Source organism: Saccopteryx leptura, chromosome 5, assembly GCF_036850995.1.
Source record: "Saccopteryx leptura isolate mSacLep1 chromosome 5, mSacLep1_pri_phased_curated, whole genome shotgun sequence".
Taxonomy (NCBI): Eukaryota; Metazoa; Chordata; class Mammalia; order Chiroptera; family Emballonuridae; genus Saccopteryx; species Saccopteryx leptura.
In genome coordinates this window covers 172,806,046-172,830,999 of record NC_089507.1, presented here as the reverse complement: position 1 = coordinate 172,830,999, position 24,954 = coordinate 172,806,046, and the positions used below count along the sequence as shown (strand labels likewise).

At 42.0% G+C, this 24,954-nt stretch overlaps 1 protein-coding gene across 1 annotated transcript in view; it reads right to left on the bottom strand.

Annotated features, from left to right (window-relative positions):
- The window catches only part of ABHD12 (abhydrolase domain containing 12, lysophospholipase), a 90,194-nt gene that overhangs the window by 22,555 nt on the left and 42,685 nt on the right, over positions 1–24,954 (bottom strand). The window contains exons 2-4 of the mRNA XM_066386927.1: positions 12,882–13,006; positions 4,751–4,856; positions 983–1,102 (exon numbers count right to left, since the gene is read on the bottom strand). Coding sequence (XP_066243024.1) covers positions 983–1,102; positions 4,751–4,856; positions 12,882–13,006 — 351 coding nt within the window. The remainder of the gene's footprint in view (positions 1–982; positions 1,103–4,750; positions 4,857–12,881; positions 13,007–24,954) is intronic.

The following is a 24,954-nucleotide window of genomic DNA, read 5'->3' as shown; positions in this document are numbered from 1 at the left end:
CCCGGTCGGGCGCAGGCGGGAGTCTGTCTGACTGTCTCTCCCTGTTTCCAGCTTCAGAAAAATGAAAAAAAAAAAAAAAAAAAAAAAAAAAAGCACCTGGGATAAACCTGGACAAGGGCTTTAGCTGCCTTAGACAGTTGACTTTCATCACCTGCCAGCTGGACGCACTGGCACCGCTAGCTTACAGCTGGAAGCAGAGAGCTCATGAAAGTCATCCTGACCTGACAGCATTGTGGGGCCACCTCAGAACGTGAGCCTGTCTGTACACGCTCAGCTCAGCTGGGGTTTCTTTGCTGGCCTTGCTCTGTCTTAAGCTTCCCTCCTTCAATGTCACCCCCGTCTCTTCTCAGCACTTGCTGCCCTTTCTAGGAAGTGTTCCTCCACCTCCAGCAGGGCGTGCGTGACAGCAAGAAGTTCTAACCTGCCTGCAGTCCTCAAACAGGGCTGACAGACACTGCCAGTGAATAGGAGGCAACTTTCCTCAGTGTCCCTGAAGAGGACACTCTTCTTACCCCTCTGAGGGACCACCACTTCCTTACCGGCTAAGAAACCTTGTTCCTTCAATCACGGACCCTCAGACAGTTTGTCCTTTAAATTACATTAAGAAGAAAGACATATCCCACTGTGTCTGAGGATCTGAGTCATGCATACAGAGACACAGCCCCCTCCATCCCACCCCAGTCAGTGTGAGCTTCAGATAAGGGATTTCTGGACAGAACTTCCAATACCTCCTTAATTGGTGGTTCTCAAGAAACGGGATCTGGGCCTACTTTGCACAGCCTTCCTTGTCCTGAGCCTGTGGCAACACTGCTTCATGTAAGTTTCACCTAGACCACCTCCCTTCCAGCAAACATATAGGAATTCTGTCTTTTCCTCTGTTCCCCTGTGCGCCCGCTCCCTCACTGTAGTGGGTTAAGACACTCTTGCCCGCAAAGGAGCCAGCACTGTAGAAAAAACACATGTGTGGGCTCTTTGTTCTCACCGGGTGCCTGCATTCCCATGCAGGTAAAGGATGATAGGATAACTGGAAGCCAAGGCATCCTCATACCACATTTGGTCCTTCCCTTGGGCAGTCTTCCACCAGATAGCAGGGACAGTGTGCCTGGACACAGAAGCAGAGGGGAACAGCACAATCAGATGATGATGACTGTTGAAGGAACAATGTAGAGCTCAAGTCATAACTGAGCAGACAGCAGGGGATGGGTGGGCAGAAGAGGCAAACTGTCCCCATCAACAGAATAAATAACTACTGAACTGTGTAGGGATAGTTTTTGACAGCTTACATAGGAGATTTCTTAACTTGCAAATAAACTTCACTGAGCCTCAATGGTTCACACCATTAGAAGTCACCACAATGTAGGGCCAGCTATACAGCTCTCAAAAATTAAGGGATATTTTCAAAATGAGTATGAAGCTTATAAAACAGGGGCCAGGAACCTTTTTGGCTGAGAGAGCCATGAACGCCACATATTTTAAAATGTAATTCCGTGAGAGCAATACAACGACCCATGTACATTACGCATTATCCAATAAAAATTTAGTGTTGTACCGGAGGACAGCTGTGATTGGCTCCAACCACCCGCAACCATGAATATGAGCGGTAGGAAATGAATGGATTGTAATACATGAGAATGTTTTATATTTTTAGTGTTATTATTTTTTTTATTAAAGATTTGTCTGTGAGCCAGATGCAGCCATCAAAAGAGCCACACCTGGCTCACGAGCCATAGGTTCCCGATCCCTGCTATAAAATATCCCCTAATTTTTGTGAGCAGTATATTTCTCCAGTAGGAAGTGGAAACTCCGTGAGTAAAGATACCAGCTGGATAAGTCACCAGTCCTTCACCTGGGACTAGAACAGAATGAGCACTTAATACATTTTAGCTGAACAACAGCATTTCTCCTCATACGTATCCATATTTTTAAGCTGTACACAATTTAACTCTCAGTGTACTTGGGATAGTATCATGTCACATGTGTTAATTCAGCAACACTTGCCTCTGTGAGCTGCACTAGAAACCTGGCCATCCTTAAAGTAGCATTTCTATGTATGGCACATTCTTGAGCCTGCTCACAGCTGTCCTACGGCAGACTCAGCCCTGCAGGAGTAGGTACGGCAGACCGCCCTATGATGTGGGTGAGCTTATAGTCAGCCAACTCATTCCACACAAGGCCACACTCTTGCAGACGCAATCTATTTGGCCAAACCCTCCTTCAGAGAGATGCTCCAGTCAATCTTAAATCAGGCCACATCAAATACTGTTGTTAATCATTGAGGGGTCTGAATTAAAAAGGTTTCTCTGTAAAACTTATTTAAATTAATTATTGAGAATCCTTAAAAATACTGTAGTAAATGGCCAATTTCTTATTTTCTAGCTTTAAGTTTCAGCATCTCAAAGAGGGACCAAATATACAGTGACAAAATGATTTGACTTTGGGTGATGGGCACACTACATAATCAACAGTTTAAATGCTATACAAATATTCACCTGAAATCTACATTGATCAATGTCACTCCATTAAACATAACTTTCTAAATAAAATTATTAAAAAATTAAATTGCAGTATCTCATTTCTTTTTTCTTTTTTTTCAGAGACAGAGAGTCAGAGAGAGGGATAGATAGGGACAGACAGATAGGAACGAAGAGAGATGAGGAGCATCAACCACCAGTTTTTCGTTGCAACACCTTAGTTGTTCATTGATTGTTTTCTCATATGTGCCTTGACCATGGGGCTACAGCAGACTGAGTAACCCCTTGTTCAAGCCAGTGACCTTGGGTCCAAGCTGGTGAGCTTTTGCTCAAACCAGATGAGCCCACGCTCAAGCTGGCGACCTTGAGGTCTTGAACCTGCGTCCTCCGCATCCCAGTCCTCCGCTCTATCCACTGCGCCACCTCCTGGTCAGGCAGCAGCATCTCATTTCTAATGTATCTTTTAATTTTTTTAATTTATTGATTTGGGGGTGGAGAGAAAGAGAGAAGAAGAAGAAAGAAGAAGAAAGGAGAAGAAAGGAGAAGGAAGAAGAAGAAGAAGAAGAAGAAGAAGAAGAAGAAGAAGAAGAAGAAAGGGAGAGAGAGAGAGAGAGAGAGAGAGAGAGAGAGAGAGAGAGAGAAACAATGATTTGTTCCTGTATGTGCCCTGACCAGGGATCAAACTGGCAACTTTTATGCTTGGGCCAACAATCAACCGAGCTATCTGGCCAGGGCAGATAATGTATTTTTCAATCACATTTTGGGTGGTTCTGACCACTGCAATTTTCACTTTCCTACGATTATAAGCCCATGGAATAAAAAGGTATATTTTAAAGGTGCTAGGGGCTGATACACTTCCAGTAGCCAGCCTACATCCAAACTTGGGTCTCCTGACAAAGGCCCAGGAAGCTCCAAGCCAGAGAAAAGAGGACCAATTCCTGGGGCTCTTCTTCCTTCTGCCAGGTGGACAACTATGTCCACAAATAAGCAGCTGAGAACAACCTGATGGCCAAGCACATCCTCAGCTTTCCTCTAAGCATTTGCAACAGGGCAGTTGGTGAAGCGGCCTACTGCTGCCCAAGGCCCACACTGTCTCAACAGTGCAGGTCACAGATATGGACAGGCAGCTGGTGCCCACCAGCAGGCAGCCTGGCTGTCATTACCTAGAGACTCGTCACTGTTGTCAGTAAACACAAGTTTTTTGGCTAACTACCATGAGAGTTTTCAGTCTAAGTATCAGTATTACAAATACCCCTCCACAAAGAAAAAGTCCTGACTAAATCCCCATGTCTTCAAAGCACAAACCTCCATTAACCAGCAGGAGGGCCAACCAACTGCCCCCAAACAGCTCTCAGCAAAACAGATCAAGCTTATGACTAAAGATGGAAAAGCCAAGAGACCCACGTGCACACAGTGTTCAGGAAATGCTAGATTACATCAATTCAGAAATGACAAAAGACTCTCGAGTCCCAGAACCAACTCCTAAGAACAAAATCTCTCTTCGCATTTTATGTTCTCTACTCAGGACCATTATTAGAAGTGCCTGAACTTGCTAGCAATCCACACTGGGAAGCTATTCACAGCATTTCATTTAGAAGCTTCTCACGTACACAGAAGGGAGAGACATTATGTGACTGAAAAAGAAATCCAGCTAGATCATGGGACAGTGAATCAGTCATTCTGGGGGGAAAAAAGAAAAAAGAAACGGCCACTGAAAGGTTGGTCAATTTCACTTTAATTGTTTGAAAATACCCACCCGTCACAGGAAAAAAAAACATTCTAAGTTAGACAAAGAAGTCACAGAATTTAAATCCAATTCAAATTCATGGCTACAAAAAGTAAAAACTAGGAAGAGAGCAAACACCACCATTACCAATTGCCAAAGTGCTAAATGTGAAAAGAAATCAAGCTGTTTTCAATATCTAGACTTTCCTTTCTCTGAAAGATGGTGTATCTCAAATCTGTGCTGACAATTGTGTTTATATTCTGTTTCTAGAGTTTTCTTTCCCCCTAGAAATCAGGCTCTCTACAGAAGCAATTTGGTTCACAAAGCTGTATGAAAAGCTCAGAATAGTTTGGTGCCATCTCATCGTGCTCCATCAGGACCAAATTTAGCAGAGCTCTCTGCTTTAGAAATAGGTGAAGATAAAAATGGATGTGCATCAGTTTCAGAGACAGCTGCCAAGAACAGCACTGGCCACACTGCAGGCCCCTCCTGCCTCCTGGAGAGCCCACAGAGTGGGTATGTTGGTCTTGTAACCACCTGGCCAGACACTCACCAGACTCCAATGGTCACATCTTCCTCTGGCTGGAGGTAGTAATTACAGGTGTGATTCAGACCTTGATCCTGTGGTTTCTTCAAGTCAATGAAATAGGGAACCCTCACTGTGGGGCACAAAGAGATGGAAACCAGGATTAGTGAGGGTGGACACACACACACACACAGCAGCAGCAGCAGCAGCAGCAGCAGCAGCAGCAGCAGCAGCAGCAGCAGCAAAAGCGAATCTCTCAAAAAAGTGCCAAGTCTTTTCCAACACAATACTGCCTCCGGGACACCATGAGTGAATCTACAGAACTTCCAGCAAGGGTGAGGTCTGAGTAGAGACTGACACACTGAAGATTGTTCAAGGTGTAAAAAGATACAAATGAGCCTGACCAGGCGGTGACACAGTGGATAGAGCGTCGGACTGGGATGTGGAAGACCCAGGTTCGAGACCCCAAGGTTGCCAGCTTGAGCGTGGGCTCATCTGGTTTGAGCAAAAAGCCCACCAGCTTAAACCCAAGGTTGCTGGCTCCAGCAAGGGGTTACTTGGTCTGCTGAAGGCCCGTGGTGAAGGCACATATGAGAAAGCAATCAATGAACAACTAAGGTGTTGCAACGCGCAATGAAAAACTAATGATTGATGCTTCTCATCTCTCTCCGTTCCTGTCTGTCTGTCCCTGTCTATCCCTCTCTCTGACTCACTCTCTGTCTCTGTAAAAAATAAATAAATAAATAAAATTTAAAAAATTTTAAAAAGATACAAATGATGAAGGAAAGATCCCTGAGAAAACAGGATCAGCCTGGCCTGGTCAGGCTTGAGACAAAGAGGCCAATGAGGCCTCCAGAAGCAGCTCAGGTAAGCTGCAACTGAGGGCTGGAGCAAGGGTGTTGGGAAGGAAGGTGGGAAAGGAGACAGATGATGGTGTTCCACAGCTGCGGCCACAGGACATGACAACGAAGTGAATGTGGTTGTGAGCCAGTAAAATGGGATTTTAAAGTTTCTAGTGCTGTCAATGCAGAAAGGATGGCAGAAGACAAGGTATGGATGAATCCACACTACCCATCCACACTACTGTCAAGCGGGCAATAGAGCAGGAGTCCTAATGTTATAAGTGGTCTGCCAACAGAGCAGAATTCTGTGGTGCATCCATACTATGGAAAATCCTGGGGTCATTACACCGAGATTCATTAGATCCACTGATGAGGATTACAGGTAAGTGCGAGGAGCAGGGAAGAAGCATTAAGATCACAGTGTGTGCTACATAATCCCACATTGTTACTGTAAAAAGAAGCAAACAGCAACAGCAACAACACACATGTGTGACTGGAAAGAAATACAGAAAAACACATGCCAGGCTGTTCACAAAGTGTGTGCGTTTGTCTGTGTGTGATACTCAATCTTCCCCTTTTATATCATTGTATTTTTATTGCCTGTGGTGAACATATTTGAAGATATAATCAGTTAAACACTAAAAAACTTATAAATAAAAACCCTAACCCAAAACCTTGAGGTGGGATATATCAAAGGGGATGATGAGAAAGAGCAGTATGGTCCTGAATTCTAGCTGATATTGATACCACTTTCTAAGGAATCCAGGCACATCTTTAGCTTTCTTTGGTGAAGAGAATAGTTTCATTAAATATCCTCACACATCCATGTGGTGTAAACGTCAAGTGTGCTTATCCCCCAGTGCTGTGTCCTTCCTGAGTACTCATCAACCTCTTGCACCAGGGCCTCTTGCACTTGCTCTCCTCTTTGTTGAATGCTCTTCCACCACATATCCTGCATTTCTAGCTCTTACTTCTAAAAATGTCACTGCAGCTCAGAACACATTTGCTGAAGAAATCAAGTGTACAACTCCTAATGATATGGGAATATGCACATGCTTTTTCCCTCAGAAATTTGCGTAAACATTTCAGAACACATGGGGAGATAAATCCTCACACCACGCTTTTTGTTATCTCCAGTATTTTTTTTAAGTGAGAAGTATGGAAGCAGAGAGACTCCCACATGGGCCCAACCAGAATCCACCTGGCTAGCCCCCTATGGGGTGACGCTCTGGCCATCAGGGGCCGTTGTTCCATTGCTTGGCAACCAAGCTATTTTAGCACCTGAGGTGGAGGCTACATGCAGCCATCCTCAGTGCCCAGGACCAACTTGCTCCAATCAAGCCATGGCTGTGGGAGAAAAGAGAGAGAGAGAGAGAGAGAGAGAAGGGAGAGGGGGAGGGGTAGAGAAGCAGATGGGCGCTTCTCCTGTGGGCCCTGACCAGGAATCAAATCTGGGACATCCAAATGCTGGGCCAACACTCTACCACTGAGCCAACTGTCCAGGGCATATCTCCAACTTCTTAATTAATCTCTTCTCCAAGAAACAGGCTAAAATTTTTCTTTCTTTTACTGAGAGAAGGGGGTGGAGGGAGAGAGCGGGATACAGGGACAGAGAGAAACAGGAAGGGAGAGAGATGAGAAGCATCAACTCACTGCTGCAGCACTTTAGTTGTTCATTGATTGCTTCCTCATACGTGCCTTGACCAGGGGGTTCCATACAAGCAAGTGACCCCTTGCTCAAGCCAGTAACCATGGGATCATGTCTATGATCCCACACTCAAGCCAGCAAGCCCACACTCCAGCTGGTGAGCTCGTGCTCAAGCTGGTGACCTCGGGGTGTTGAACCTGTGTCCTCAGTGTCCCAGGTCAACATTCTATCCACTGTGCAACTACCTGGTCAAGCAAATTTTTAAAACTTAGAGGTGGCGTCACATTTCCTGGTGCTTCCACCGCACCAGTATTGTATTGTTCATGCCCTCACCACAGCACTTCTTGTAATCTGCACACCATCCTAAGACAAGACCCCATTTAAGTTACCAGCTCACATGGAACAGAACTAGGATCTGCACCCAGGCAGTTCAACTCTACGGCCAACATTCTTAACTAACTGAACAGGAAGTGAGAAAGGCAAACTGGTTCTAATCCTCACTGGCCCCAAGTGCCCTGTTATGGGTTGGTTTGTGTACTCCTCAACCAAGGATACACTGAAGTGCTCAGAATGTGACCTTATTTGGAAAGAGGGTATTTACAGAGGTAATAAAGCTTATTAGATAGATCCCGACCCAATGTAACTGCTTTCCTTATCAAAAACAAAAAACAAAACAAAAAACTTGGGACACAGAGAGAGACAAGGACAGAAAAAGACAATGTAAAGACACAGGGACAAGGCAGCCATGTGGCAACAGAGGCTGAGACTGAAGTGACACAGCTACAAACCATGGAATGCCACAGACTGCCAGCCACCATCAGAAGCTGGGAAGAACCACCTGCAGTCTCAGGGAGTATGGCACTGTCAACACTGCTTTCAGACTTGAGTCTCCAGAACTGGGAGAGAGTCAATTTCTGTTGTTTTAAACCCGCCAACCAGTTTGTGGCATTTGTTACGACAACCTGGGAACAAATGCAGCCATGCTACGGAGTTCAGATTTTACTCTCGCAATGGGACTCAGAGAATCTTGGCCAGAGAAAGGCCTTATGTTTCTCGCACTGTTTCAGATGCAGGAGACACCTACTCCTTCAGTTTCCATTCTGTGACTTTGTTCCATGCTGTGGAAGCTGAAGGCTGCACCTGGATAGGACAGGTCTTCATCTGACAACAGTGAGGTGAAATGACTTCCTTCATAAAACTCTGATTATCCAAACCTGGTGGTCACTGTCAAGCCCACACCAAGACTCACTTAAGTCTGCTCCTAAGGCAGGAATTACCCACTTTCAGACCCAGTGCCAAACAGAAAATGAGTGTCATCAAGGGCTGGGGGACACTTGGCTTCCATTGGCTCAGCTTCCAGACCTTGACTGGTTCTGTGTCTGGAGAGCAGGCAGCCAAGCTATGTGCACACTATCCCAGAGCTCAGAGGACTGCCCCCTACAAAGTATTTACAAAGATTAGCAGCTAGCTAATCCCCAAAGCATCCAAACCCTAGTAAACTAGGAGCTCAGGAACCAGGTTCTACTCTAGAACAGATCATTCCATGAAGTTTGTCTTCCAGTTCACTTTTGTGTTTTAGAAACAATTGTGAAAAGGAGGCAGTGAATGCGCCAAGTCCAGCAGATGCTGTCCATACACATCTTCCTTCCAGCTAATGGGAAACCCCTGGTCAGTCCTGGGGTCAGACAGCCCTAGAGAGCAGGGGCAAGGGGAACCACCTGACCATTAATTGTCTAAGTAAGCAGAAATACCACAAATAAAAGGAATGGGGTTAAGGGGTACAGGCAACCGAGGCTGGCCTGAGAAGGGCCATGGGATCTGGCTGGGCAGGAACACAGCTCACTCCTACTGCCCATAAACAGGTAGGCCCAGGGCCCTCTAACTTCCCACGTGATCATATACCTTGACCTCACTGACTCCAAGATGCCCACTGTTAGCCTACTTTCCAGGCCCCTGCATTATATACAGGGCTGGAGCAGGACAAAGCAAATGGCCAGCAGGGTTACAAGTTCTGCCTCACACAGAGCTTGACTGCATGGCCCAGGAACTCAATACACATGCCCCTGTGCCAGTGGACCAGGAAGGACCAACCGGCTGCTGGGACTCAGGTCTCTGGCTTTTCCTCCTTCTCATTTTCCTCATTTTGCATTATCCACTCTCAGGCCACATCCACCATTTAGCAGCAACCACAACCATTAACAGGCATGATTTAGAAAGGATTAAATGGCTCTCAATAAATAATCAATCAGTGATCAATATGTGAATGCAAGGAAAAACACTTTTTCTTTTTAAACTAATCTGGAAAATATTTGATAAGAAAAGAGGCTGAAACCTCTTAGCTGCAAAGGACATTTCTGACTGCCTGAAGATTTTAAATATCAGGGCTACAGGTCATCCCAGCTGCTGAGAAAGGAGCAACCCTGAAACACTGGAAGATGTGCAGAGCCAACCAGGGAGGGCCCTCTGGGTTTTATCAAATTCCAACTGCATGATGCATAAGAAGAAAAAGAATAGAAAAGAAAGCTATCAGAGGTTAACAGGAACTGCTACAGAAAAGCGAAAAGAGGCTTAAGGATTGTTGTCCCAGCGATTGTTGAAGTGAGTGAGCTGGCCTTCTGCTTTGAAAACAAATATCAATACATAATTCATTTGGCTTTGGCTCTAACTTATTTCTAAGAAAGGCCCAACGCTGCCTGACCTGTGGTGGTGCAGTGGATAAAGCATCAACCTGGAATAGGTTGCCAGTTTGAAACTCTGGGCTTGCCTAGTCAAGGCACATATGAGAAGCAACTATGAGTTGATGCTTCCCACTCCTCCTCACCCTCATTTTGCTCCCTAAAATCAGTAAATTAAAAAAGAAAGAAAGACAGACCCAAGGCAATGTGCACAGAGGAGCAGTGCACATCAATCAAAACATTCCTTTTTTCCCAGGAGACAGTTCTAGATCTGGGGCAAAAGAACTGCTGTGAGGATTAAGAAGCACATACGTTTATGTTTATGTGTAAGGCAGACAAGAGACTAGCAGAAATAAATGGCAATGTTAACAACTTTCTCAGAGTGATTTTTATTTTATTCTTCATTGTACAATAATTCAGGGATTTTCAATTAATCTTTAGTTTCAGAATGATTGTGTACTTTTTGCTTGTGAAACTGTATGTAAAGTAGAATAATACCTTAACTCATAGGTGTGAAATTTCTTCTAAAGCTTATTTATCTGATTTATAAATTTGGTTTCAGATAGATTTACTGTGACTTAATATATTCTTTAATCATATTTTGAGATTCAAAAGATTGTTACACTTCCTTTGATATCCAAACGGAAATCCACAGGCTCATGATTCACTTTTTGAGTACACAGAATGGGGTGCTACCCCAGCAGCACGAGGTGAAACTGCCAAGTCACTACAGGGCAGTGTTAGTCTCTGCAGGGAAAGGGGGTACAGACAACTAACTAAAAACCTCCTTTAGAAACACCATTGTAGACGATCCCACTTCTGTGCAGCAGACATGTGGAAGACAGAGTCAGGTGGCTCTGACCAGCTGGCTCAGTGGTAGAGCATCCGCTCAGCGTGTGGATGAACGGGCTTCGATTCCCAGTCAGGGTACACAGGAGAAGTGCCCATCTGCTTCTCTACCCTTCCCACTCCTCCTTGCCTCTCTTTTCCCCTCCTGCAGCCATGATTAATTTGAGCATATTGGGACTGAGCACTGAGGATAGCTCCCTGGAGTCTCTGCCTCAGGTGCTAAAAATAGCTCGGTTGTAAACATGGTCCCAGATGGGCAGAGTATTGGCCCCAGACAGGGGTTGTTGGGTGGATCCCAGTTGGGGTCCTGGTTGGGGCACATTCAAGAGTCTATCTCCCCTCCTTTCACTTAGAAAAAAAGAAAAAAAGTTAGAGATAGGCACTAACTTTGGGGGGATACACAAGTCTAAGCTGTGGGGGCTGAAATAGGAGAGCTCAAAGTTCTGCTCCCACAGAACATCTGGCAATTTCACTGGGAAACCAACACACACCAGTCTATATCTAAAGTAGCCCAATAGTTGCTCTGAAGAAAATCACTTCAATTCAAATATTTGCTGAGACCTCACTGTGTGGTAGGCCCCAGAGACCAGCACACCATACACACCTGCTTCCACAAAGGTACCAGCCCAAGATACCTGGACACCAGTAAGTTGGAAGTTGCAGGGTCAATTCTAAGATCTGCCATCAGGAAATCTGCAGCCCTATGTATTTGTGTTTGTATGTAAACTCACTCTTTTCTGTGAAGGATGGACTGTGGATATTAAGGGACATTAAAGTCAGAAAAACAAAATTCCCTTGATTTTAGTACGTTATTAGTCCCTTTTAAATTTGAGCTTCTCACAAATGGCAAAAACTTAGAGATGATAAATTCCCAGAAGTTCAGCTATGTTTCTATCAGGAAAATCAAATGCCTTTTAGTAACTCTATGTATTTTACAATTAAAAAAAAATTTTTTTTTAAGTTCTGGCTAGTTTTATTTAAAAGAACTTGCACAATTTAGTTTTCACCAGTCTGTTCTGGCTTCTAATGATATCAGAGTGAATAATAGTTCATGTGCATACTCTCATCTTTTGGGCACTCAAGTGCTCAGAATGTGACCTTATTGGGAAATAGGGTATTTACAGAGGTAATAAAACTTGTTAGGTAGACTGAAGGAGACCACAACACCTATAAAGTCAGCATGTTAATTCCACAAAAACCAAAGTATGTCAGGGTTTTTAAGTGGAAAAAAAATTTTTTTTAAAGAAAAAAGGCCTAATAGTTATTTTTTAAGTGGTCATCTTTTCCAAGGACAGAACCGTCTAGACTGCACAAGTGGCAATGCACCTCCAACATGACAGCTTTACAAGGCTCTCCATGTTGTCAACATTTTTACCCACCTCAACTAAAGAAAAAACCCTCCTCACCATGCAATTTCACTGTGTACACAAATGTCAGCCCTGGAGAGCAATGCACTCCTTACAGCTTTTAAATGGGAGGGGACACAAGGGAACTCTCTTGGTAACAAAAATGTTCTGTCTCTTGATCTGGGTGGCAGATATATAAATACAGAGTGGGCAAAAGTAGGTTTATAGTGGTGAGTATGTGAAACATAAGAGTTTAATCTTATATTAGGGATTACTGTATTATTTTCTATATGATCAACTATACCTACTTTTACCCCACTCTATATATAAGCCACCACATGAAAATAAATTCTTACTAACTAAAGTTTAAAAAAACAGCCTGACCGAGAAAGCAATCAATGAACAACTAAGGTGTCACAATGAAAAACTGATAATTGATGCTTCTCATCTCTCTCCGTTCCTGTCTGTCCCTATCTATCCCTCTCTCTGACTCTCTCTCTCTCTCTCTCTCTCTCTCTCTCTGTCTCTGTAAAAAACAAACAAACAAAAAAAACAAAAAATAAACACACAAAGCAGCCTGACCAGTGGGGCTGCAGTGGATGGAGTATTCAACCCGGAATACTGAGTCCAAAACCCTGGGCTTGCCCGGTCAAGGCACATTTGAGAAGCAACTGCTATGAGTTGATGCTTCCTGCTCCTTCCCACCTCCTTTCTCTCTCCTCTCTCTAAAATCAATAAATAAAATCCTGGGGGGAAAAAAGTGAATGAAAAAAGAAAAAACAGATACATGGCACTTACCAAAATTTAAGAAAATCAGTTTGGCCTGTATCCCAGGACACAGTTTGATGAGAAACGGAATTGCAACATACAAGCCCAAAACACAGAGAAGTATCTTCCTCAGTCTGAACCACATTCCCTTTCGCCTGTAAGAGAAAAGCAATTAACACAAAGGCAGTAGGTGTAATTTTGCTAGAGTTTATTTATTAATAGCATTATTAAAATCACTGAGATCCACAAGTGTCTTTTCCCATAAGAACACTATCAATTAAAAGAATAGCTTTCCATCTACTTTTGTTAAAATAATTATTTAGGTAGTTTTTTAGTCTGATCTTAGAACACTACTTTAAAACATTTTTTCTGAAAGCCAAAGGAAGAGTGCTAATGATTTCCTATGCTTGCCCTGGGATCAGAACACAGCACAGATATCAGATCTTCAGAAAGTACCTAACCTAGTATCAGACCATGGCTGCAACTTCATGTCAGAAGACAGTGGCTGCCTCTTGGCCTTGTGATCACCCTCCTGCAAGCCAGTCACAGGCCTGGGTTACCCATTAGTTCCTTATAGGAACTGCATATATCAACAGAACCTGCCCAACCAGATCCGGAGGGAGCAGGGAGCTGAGAACATGTGACCATCACAGCATGTTCTCCCACTGCTGTCCTCATCCCCTCACTACCAATGGAGGCCTCTTCTCCAGGAACCTCAGGCCAGGTCGTCATCCCAGGGCCTCAAGATCCTCTTCTCATCTCTAGCCAGCTCCAAGAGGGCCTCATGCTGTTCCCTATTCCTTTCAAAAATGTCCCTAGCCCAGATATTCTCTAACTTCCAGGACTAAGGGCCTCTCTACAACTAAAACATTGAGGAACCCAAAGAAGTTCTGTTCATATGGTTTATATGTATTACTACTTGTCATAGAAGTTCAACAAAGAAATTTTAAGAATATCTATTAATGTATATAATATATAAACAACTCATTACATGTTAACATAATTAATATGTTATAAAAAGTGATTATTTTTCAATACAAAAACTTTAAGTGAGAAGATTGGCATTAATACTTTTACAAATTCTTTAAGGCAGGCAGTTTACTAAAAGACAGACTGGTTTCTCATATCTGTTTTTACATTCAAACTTGCTGCAGTATCATACACATGATTTAGTATCTAAAAAAAACTATAGTACACTTCATGAAAGAATGAGGGTAAAAAAGGCAAATAACATCTTGGTGTTATTATGAAAATCATTCTGACTTTATGGACACTCTGAAATGGTTTTGGGGACCTCCTATGACCCCCTAGAGCAACTTTGGGAACTACTGTTCTAATTTATCATACAAGTAAAACTTTAGTGGGGCTAGTTAGTTATATCTGGACTGTTTCAAAAATTATTTAAGGTGGCTGTAAAAACATACAGATGAATCTCAAAAGTATTATGCTAAATTAATAAGACAGACACAAAAGACTATATACTATATGATTCCATTTATCTAAAATTCTAGAAAAAGCAAAACTATATAGACAGAAAAACAGAACAGTGGTTGTCAGGGGTTGGGGATAGAGGGAGGAGGTTGCAAAGGGGAACAGGGAACTTTTTGAGTGGTGAAATATTTTTAATTTTGATTGAGGTTACACAACTGTACACATCAGTAAATTTTACTCTATGTAAATAATGCCTTAATAAAGCTGATGACAAATATTCACATCTCATAATGTAATTCACTCATTTATTCACCTGCTTTATTCAACAGTCACTACTGAGTACCTAGTACTCTCAGACAGTGGACAACAGGGCAGCAAAGGAGGGTATCCACATCTATGTTATCCTCTCAGCTCAGTGGAGCAAATATAAGGGCTCTGAAAAAGGCACTGTGAGTTACTAAGAGCTATCAAGTATTTTTGGACTCCTCAGGAAACCTGAAGCCTAGGATGGGAAATGAGGACAATGCAGGAACGGCAGTCTGTGGTTAGTAATTTTAGATAAAACCAAAAGTAAATATACTGCTCACAAAAATTAGAGGATATTTCAAAATGAATATGAAGCGATAAAAAAGTATTTGATTTTTTATATTAAACAAGAACATCAGAAAAGCAACGATAAGTCAAAGGAAGTTGTTTAATTATGCAAATGAAATGTAAAACCAACTCATTTCATTGGTGAAAATGCACTATACAAAACCTGAAAGTACTGGAGTATCTGCATGTTCCCTGATCCCCTAATTTTTGTGAGCAGTGTATTAGAAAACTATTCAGTTTTGAAAACTCCATGGACCTTATATTAAAATTTTTTTATCATTTTTATCAGAAAATTCTATACTTACAGATAAGTTCTGCAAGCAAGCATTCCATAACTAAAGGACAAGGTTTCTGTACTCTAGAAATATAACCAGAACAGTGTTCTCAGCAGGGTACTCCCCAGAACCCTTTTGCTCCTGGACAGCAACAGTTATCTACGGTATTTACCTTTAAAACTGCATCTGGGTAGTTCTTTCAGGTATGTTTCTTTCTCTCTCATTTTGGGAATTATTTCTTATATAGGACATGAGTTTCTTTCTTCTTATTTTTTTATTTAATTTATTTTTAAAGAGAGTGGAGAGAGAAAGAGAGACAGAGACAGAGAGAAGGGGGAAAGGAGAAGGAAGCATCAACTCTCATATGTGCCTTGACCAAGCAAGCCCAAGATTTTGAATTGGAGACCTGAGAGTCCTAAGTCGACACTTTATCCACTGCGTCACCACATCTCAGGCATGAGTTTCTAATTTTATCACTTGATATGTATATTTAATAATGAAATAATGGCCCTGGCTGGTTGGTACAGAGGTAGAGCGTCAGCCCAGCGTGTGGATGTCCTGGGTTCAATTCCTGGTCAGGGAACACAGGAAAAGAAACCACCTGCTTCTCCATCCCTCTCTCCTTTCTCTTTCTGTCTCTCCTCTCTTTCTCTCCTGCAGCCATGGCTCAAATGGTTTGAGCAAGTTGGCCCCAGGCACTGAGGATGGCTCCGTGGCCTTACCTCAGGTGCTAAAACAGCTTAGTTGCAGAGCAATGAAGCAGTGCTCCAGATGGGCAGAGCATCACCCCAGTAAAGGGCTTGCAGGGTGAATCACAGTTGGGGCGTATGTGGAATTCTGTCTCTGCCTCCCCATCTCTCACTTAATTAAAATAAATAAGTAAGTAAATAAATAAAAATGAAATACTCAATTTTTTTAAGACCCGAGAATAGAAGTTTCTAAAATATAATTTTAAATTTAATTTCTCTAGATTCTATTTCCTTTTTTTTAAGTGAGAGGAGCGGAGACAGACAGACTACCACATGCACCCCAACTGGGATCCACCTCACAACCCTCATCCAGGACTGATACTCAAATCAACTGAGCTATCCACAGTGCCTGAGGCAGATAATTGGACCAGCTGAGCTATCCTCACCATCTGGGTCTGATGCCTAAACCAATCAAGCCACTGGCTGCAAGAGGCAAAGAGAGAGAAGGGGGAGAGCGAGGGGAAGAAAAGCAGATGGCACATCTGCACACCGAGCCAATACTCTATCCACCAAGCCAACAGGCCAAGGCCTAGATTTTATTTCAATCATTTCAATCACTATTATACAACAGGAGTAAATCTTGTCTGCAAGTCTGCAAATCTCTCTAAAAGGCACACGGGGAAGGCAAAATTTACAAGTCTGGCCTGACCAAGAGGTGGTGCAGTAGATGGAGCGTTGGCCTGGGACGCTGAGGACCCAGGTTTGAAATCAGCTTGAGTGTGGGCTCATCAGCTTGAGCATGGGATCATACACATGACCCCACGGTGGCTGGCTAAAGCCCAAAGGTCACTGGCTTAAAGCCCTAGATCTCTGCCTTGAGCAAGGGGTCACTGGCTCAGCTGGAGCCCTCCAGATAAGGTAAGAGAAAGCAATCAATGAATAACTAAATTGACATAATTATGAGTTGATGCTTCTCATCTCTCTCCCTTCCTGTCTGTCCCTCTCTCTGTCTCTCTCACACACACAAAAAAAAAAGAGAGAAAAAAAAAGAAAGGTGTGGACCCTGAGAAAGAAGACACCTACTAAGAAGTGGCTAACCAGCCTTTAATTAGGACTTCCTAGAATCCTTTCAACCAACAGGACTGGGTCATCACAGTCTAGTATCTTTACCGACCAATCAGAGCAGCTCCATCCTGACCAATCAGGACAGTTGATCCAATCAAACTGAGAGGTGATGGAGTCTTCATTTGCATAGGACTGACTAATCAGGAACCCAGGGGCAGGGGCTTCTGTCTATGTAAACCAGCTCCCCTGCTCAAAGAGCACACTTTCCCTTTCCACCAAAAACTGAAGACTGCTTTTTCCTGGCTAGAGCTGGTATAGACAAGACCGGGGCAGAGCTGCCTAGCTGAAGAAGGGCCTAGCCCCAGGGCCATCTCACAGCCTCCCAGTATCACAATTGAGCTGTTTTGCACTGAATAAAGTTTCTTTCTTCACCACATCCCTCAATGCAACTCCTGTTGGTACTACTGACCAAAGGCGAGATAACCACAAATGAGTTTCTAAAAGAATAATATGTTCTTTGCTAAACTAATAAAATTCTTATAATTTAATGATACAGACCATTTTGTAAGAAAATATAAATGGTGAAAAATCAAGTTTTTAGGAAAAAATTAATAAAACCTATATCCAAAGGAGATAACTGTATAAAGCTACCAAAATTTTACATCTCTGAAGGACACTAAGCCCAGAAAAACTGACAGGCAGTTATTTACCCCTAACTTTTAAGAAACAGATAATTATATCATATCACCTGTGGCAGACATGGAAAACAAGGGAGAATGTTCAGAGTCAAAGTCGGTTTTAGTATAATGGACAAACAGAATCAATACAGTAGCACACACTCACAAAAAACTATCAATGAATTTCAAATATGAAGAGAGATACAAAAATCCTGGAACTGTAAGTACAACTCAGGTAGAGATGTATGTCCATAGCGCACATGCTATGGAAAACAGTTTGGCAGTTCCTTAAAAAGTTAAACATAGAATTCCCATAATCCAGTAACTCTAGTCCTGGGTAAATACCCAAAAGAACTCAAAGCAGTGATTCAAAGATATCTTGTAAAGCAATGTTCACAGTTGCCATTATTCACAGTAGTCAAAAAGAAGAAATAACCCAAGTTTTCATCAGCAGATGGAGGTATAAATGAAATGTGATATACACATACAATTGAATATTATGCAGCCATAAAAATGAAATTCTGATACATGCTACCCTTAAAACATTACGCTGAGTGAAATATGCCAGACATACTAAATACTTTGTGATTTTACTTATACATGGTACCTAGAATTAGGCAAATTCCTAGACAAAGAAAGTGGAATATTGTTTACCAGGGGGTGAGGTGGGGTAGGAGGAGTCCATGTTAAATGGATACAGAGTTTCTGTCTGGAATAACAGAAAAGTTCTGGAAATGGACAGTGGTGATGTTATACAATGTAAACGTATTTAATGCCACTGAATTACACACTTAAAAGTGGTTGAATGGCACACTGTAAGTGGTGCTGGCAAGGGTGTGGAGAAAAAGGAACCCTCCTGCACTGCTGGTGGGAATGCAGACTTGTGAAGACACTGTGGAAAACAGTACAGTTTCCTCAAAAAATTAAAAATCTAACTGCCTTTTGACCCAGCTATCCCACTTCTAGGAATATAGCTTAAGAATACCAAATCACTGATTCAAAAGAAGGTATGCACCCCCATGTTTATTGCAGCATTGTTTACAATAGCCAGGATCTGGAAACAGCCCAAGTGTATGTCAGTGGACGAGTAGACTAAAAAGCTGTGGTACATATACACAATGGATTACTATGCCACCGTGAAAAAGAAAATCTTACCTTTTGTGATGGCATGGATGGACCTGGAGATTATTACGCTAAGTGAAATAAGCCAGGTAGAGGAAGAAAAATATCATATGATTTCACTTATATGTGGAATCTAATGAACAAGGTGAACTGAGAAATGGAATAGAGGCAGAGGCAGGGTCACGGGGAGCAGAGGGACAGCTGTCAGAGGGAAAGGGGGATGAGGGGAAGGGATCAGTGAAAGTGAAGAGATTAGTGAAATTATATCTATATAACACATAGATACAGATAACAGGACAGCAAATCCCAGAGGAAAGGGGGGAGGGAGTAAGGGGGAGGGGGCAAAGAGGGTATAATAGGGAACACATGGTTGGGGGGTGAGGGTGTTATATTGAGTGGGGCAATTGAATCCATGTAAACACAATAAATTAAAATTAATTTTAAAAATGTAAAACAAAAACAAAAAAAGTGGTTGGTAAATTCTATGTTATGTATATATTGTTCCAATTTAAAAAATCAAATTCTGGAACAGTAAAAGATTAACATAACATTCACATACATCATACTTTAGGAGATAAGGATCAACCAAGAGAAGAGTCAAAGAATAAAAAAGCAGGTGCTATAAAGGTTAATAAAGTTCAACAGGTAGTCCCAATAATAAATACTTAATAAAAATAGAAATAGAAGGCCTTTCTTTAATGTAACATTCATACTTATCTCAAACCAGTTATCAAAACCAAGCAGTACTCAGGGAAAAACACTAGATAAAATTAGGATCTTCATTGTAATTAGCATGATTTAACATTCTGGAAGTGTAATTTAAAATAATAAGGCAAAAGAAAATACAAATCATAACTATAAAAATATGAAGAGAAAAAACAGTTAATAGCTGGCTTTATAAAAAACCCAAAAGGCTCAACTGTAAAACTGCAAACAATAAATGACTAGCCCTGGCTGGTTTGCTCAGTGGTAGAGCATCAGCCAGCGTGTGGATGTCGAGGGTTCGATTTCCAGTCAGGGCACATGAGAAGCTACCATCTGCTTCCCCACCCTTCCCCCTTCGCTCTCTCTCTTCCCCTCCTGCAACCATGGGTTGATTGACTTGAGCGAGTGGGGCTTGGGTGCTAAAGACGGCTCCATGGCCTCTGCCTCAGGTGCTAAAAAATGGCTCCAGTTGCAAAGAAGCAACAGCCCCAGATGGGCAGAGAATCGCCCCCATGGGCTGGCCAGGTGGAGCCCGGTCAGGGCACATGCAGTAGTCTGTCTCTCTGCCTCCCTTCCTCTCATTAAAATAAAAAAATAAAAAAGAAAGTATATAACTAGTTGCCAAACAAACTCCAATAACTTTCCTACTACCATATTTACAAGTTAAAATGTGCTTTGGGAAAAGGTCTATATCACAATAGAAAACACTTTTTTAATTCCCCAAGAATCAGCTTAACAAGAAATAAGAACACCTAACCAGGTGGTGGCACAGTGGATAGAGCATCAAACTAGGATGCAAAGGACCCAGGTTCAAAACCCCGAGGTCATTGGCTTCAGCACAGGCTCATCCAGCTTGAACACAGGCTCACCAGCTTGAGCATGGGTCACTATTTGAGCATGGGATCACAGACATGACCCCATGGCCGCTGGCTTGAGCCAGGGGTCACTTGAGCATGGGTTACTACTTGAGCATGGGATCACAGATATGACCCCATGGCCGCTGGCTTGAGCCAGGGGTCACTCACTCTGCTGTAGCCCCCCGTCAAAGCACATAAGAGAAAGCAGTCAATGAACAACTAAGGTGCTTCAATGAAGAATTGATGCTTCTCATCTCTCTCCCTTCCTATCTATCCCTCTCTCTTTCTCTCTCTGTCACAAAATAAAAAAAGAAATGATAAAACTATGGGGTCTTTTTTTTATAGTAAGAGAGAGACAGAAAGAGGGAGACAGACAAAAGGGGGAAGAGATAAGAAGCATCAACTTGTTGCAGCATTTTAGCAGTTCATTGATTGCTTCTCATATGTGCCTTGATGGGGGGCTCCAGCTGAGCCAGTGACCCCTTGCTCAAGCCAGCGACCATGGGGTCTCATTGATCCCATGCTCAAGTTGGCAACTCTGTGCTCAAGATGGTGAGCCTGAGCTCAAGTTGGATGAGCCCGTGCTCAAGCTGGCAACCTCGGGGTTTTGAACCTGAATCCTCAGTGTTCCAGGTCGACTCTCTATCGCCAGGCGTCCCCAAACCACGCATGCAGCCCCCTAAGGCCATTTATCCGGGCCCCCGCTGCACTTCCGGAAGGGGTACCTCTTTCATTGGTGGTCAGTGAGAGGAGCCCTGTATGTGGCAGCCCTCCAGCAGTCTGAGGGACAGTGAACTGCATGCGGGAGTCTGACTGCTTCCCCGTTTCCAACTTCAGAAAAAAAATAAAAAATAAAAAAAAAGGTTGCTAGCTTGAAGCCCAAGTTCACTGGCTCAAGCAAGGGGTCACTCATCTTCTTTGACTGTGATGGTATGAAAACTAGAAATCAATCACAAGGAAAAAACCTAAAAAAACACACAAATAGATGGAGGCTAAATAACATGTTACTAAACAATGAATAAGCTAACAATGAGATCAAGGATGAAATCAAAAGATACCTTGAACAAATGTAAATGAGAACACAACACCCTAAAAACCTATGGGACACACTGAAAGCAATACTAAAAGGGAAATTCATAACATTACAGGCCTCTCTCAAGAAACAAGAAAAATCTCAAATAAATACCCTAACTTTGGCCCTGGCTGGTGGCTCAGTGGATGGAACGTCAGCATGGCATATGGACATCTGGGTTCAATTCCCAGTCAGGGCACACAAGAGAAGCAACTGTTTCTCTCCCTCTACCTCTCCCCTTTCTCTCCCTCTTCTCCTCCCACCAGTAGCTTGATTGGTTCCAGTGTCAGCCCAGGCACTGAGTATAGTATAGCTTGATTGGTCCAAGCATCTTCCTCAGGTGTTAAAAATAGCTTGGTTGCGGCAATGAGATACCACCTCACACCTGTTCGATTAGCTGTTATTAGCAAGTCAGGTAATAGCAAATGTTGGAGAGGCTGTGGAGAAAAAGGAACCCTCATACACTGTTGGTGGGAATGTAAAGTAGTACAACCATTATGGAAGAAAGTATGGTGGTTCCTCAAAAAACTGAAAATAGAACTACCTTATGACCCAGCAATCCTTCTACTGGGTATATATCCCAAAAACTCAGAAACATTGATACGTAAAGACACATGCAGCCCCATGTTTATTGCAGCATTGTTCACAGTGGCCAGGACATGGAAACAACCAAAAAGCCCATCAATAGATGACTGGATAAAGAAGATGTGGCACATATACACTATGGAATACTACTCAGCCATAAGAAATGATGACATCGGTACATTTACAGCAAAATGGTGGGATCTTGATAACATGATACGAAGCGAAATAAGTAAATCAGAAAAAAAAAACAGGAACTGTATTATTCCATACGTAGGTGGGACATAATAGTGAAACTAAGAGACATTGATAAAAGTGTGGTGGTTACGGGGGGGAGGGGGGAATGGGAGAGGGATAGGGGGTGGGAAAGGGCACAAAGAAAACAAGATAGAAGGTGACAGAGGACAATCTGACTTTGGGTGGTGGGTATGCAACATAATTGAACGACAAGATAACCTGGACTTGTTATCTTTGAATATATGTATCCTGATTTATTGATGTCACCCCATTAAAAAAATAAAATTATTTAATAAAAAAAATAGCTTGGTTGATTCGAGCATCAGCCCCAGATAGGGTTGTGGAGTGAATCCCAGTCAGGGCACATGTGGGAGTCTGCCTCACTATCTCACCTCCTCTCAAAAAAAAAAAAAAAAAAAAAAAAAAAAATTACAAAAGAAACCCAACAATGTAACTTCACACTTTAAGAAACCTGAAAAAAAAACAAAAAAACAATAAACAAAGCCCAAAGGGAGTAGAAGGAAAAAAATAATAAGATCAGGGCAGAAATAAACAAAAAAACTACAAAAGATCAATGAAACCAAGAGCTGGTGCTTTGAAACCTTTAGCCAGACTCATCAAGAAAAGAGAAGAGCCTGACCAGGCGGTAGTGCAGTGGATAGAGCATCGAACTGGGATGTGGAGGACCCAAGTTTGAGACCCCGAGGTCCCCAGCTTGAGCGCGGGCTCATCTGGTTTGAGCAAAAGCTCACCAGCTTGGACCCAAGGTCACTGGCTTGAGCAAGGGGATACTTGATCTGCTGAAGGCCCGCAGTCAAGGCTCATAGGAGAAAGCAATCAGTCAACAACTAAGGTGTCGCAGTGAAAAACTAATGATTGAGGCTTCTCATCTCTCTCCGTTCCTGTCTGTCCCTATCTATCCCTCTCTCTGACTCTCTCTCTGTCTCTGTAAAAAAAGAAAAAAGAAAAAGAAAAGAGAGAAGACCCAAATAAATAAAATAAAAAATGAAATAGGAGAAGTGACCCCACAGGAATACAAGGGATTACAAAAAAATATTACGGCCTGACCTGTGGTGGCACAGTGGACAGAACTTTAATCTAGAATGCTGAGGTTGCCGATGTGCAACCCTGAACTTATCCAGTCAAAGCACAGACAGGAAGCAACTATGAGTTGATGCTTCCTGCTCCTACCCCCTGCCTTTCTTTCTCCTTCCTCTCTCTAAAATCATTAAATAAAATCTTAAAAATATATATTACGAACAATTATGTTAACAAATTGGACAATCTCAACAAAATGGATAAATTCCTACAAACATACAATGTTCCAAAACTGAATCAGGAAAAACAGAGAATCTGAATAGACAGATTACAACTAGTGAAAATAAAGTAAAACAAACAAACAACAAAACAAAGAAATCCCAGCAAAAAAAAGTCCTATACCAGATGGCTTCACAGGTGAATTTTACCAAACATTCAAAGAAGAACTAACCTATCCTTCTCAAACTATTCCAAAAAATTCAAGAGGGGGGAAGATTCCAAAGCTCCTTTAACCAGATCAGTAATATCCTAATTCCGAAACCATATAAAGACACTACAAAGAAAGAAAACTATATGCCAATATCCCTGATGAACATAGATGCTAAAATCCTCAACAAAATATTAGCAAACCAGATTCAGCAATACATAAAAAGAGCACACACAATGATCAAATGAGATTTATTCCAGGGATACAAGGTTGGCACAGTATCTGCAAATCAATAAACATGATACATCGTATAAACAAAATGAAGGATAAAAACCACATGATCATATCAATAGATGCAGAATAAGCATTTGATAAAATCCATCACCCAGTTATGATAAAAACTCTCAGTAAAACAGGAACAGAGGGAACATTATCTCAATGTAATAAACACCATATATGACAATTCCACAGCCAATATCATACTCAATGAACAAAAACTACAAGTGTTTCCCTTAAGATCAGGAACAAGACAGGAATGTCCCCTTTCACCACTCTTATTCAACATAGTTCTGGAAGTCCTGACCACAACAATAAGACAAGAAGAAATAAAAGACATCCAAATTGGAAAGGAAGTAAAACTGTCATTATTTGCAGATGAAATGATACCATATAGAGAGAACCCTAAAGATTCCACCAAAAAAACTACTGAAACTGATAAATGAATTCAGTAAAGTAGCAGGATACAAAGAAAATATTCAGATATCAGTTCTATTTTTATACACTAACAATGAACAGGGAAACTAGGAAAACAGTCCCATCCATAATTGCTTCAAAAAGAATACTTGAAAAATTATATAACACTTAAGAAACTGAACAAGACACACAAAAAAATGGAAGTATATACTGTGTTCATAACTGGAAATAATTAACATCATTAAAATTTCCATACTATCCAAAGCAATCTATAGATTCAATGCAATTCCTATCAAGATATCAATGGCATACTTTACAGAACTAGAACAAATATTACAAAAATTTACATGGAACCATGACAGACCCCAAATAGCAACAGAGATCTTTAAAATGAAGAACAAAGTTGGAGGAATCATGCTCTCTGATAGTAAACTCTACTACAAAGCCTTAGTAATCAAAATAGCATGACACTAGCATAAAAACAGACATATGTATGAATGGAATGAAATAGAGCGCCCAGAAATAAACCTACACCTTTATGGTCAATTAATATTTGACAAAGGAGGCAAGAACACATAATGGGGTAAAAGATAGTCTCTTCAATAAATATTGTTGTGTAAATTGGACACGAGCAAAAAA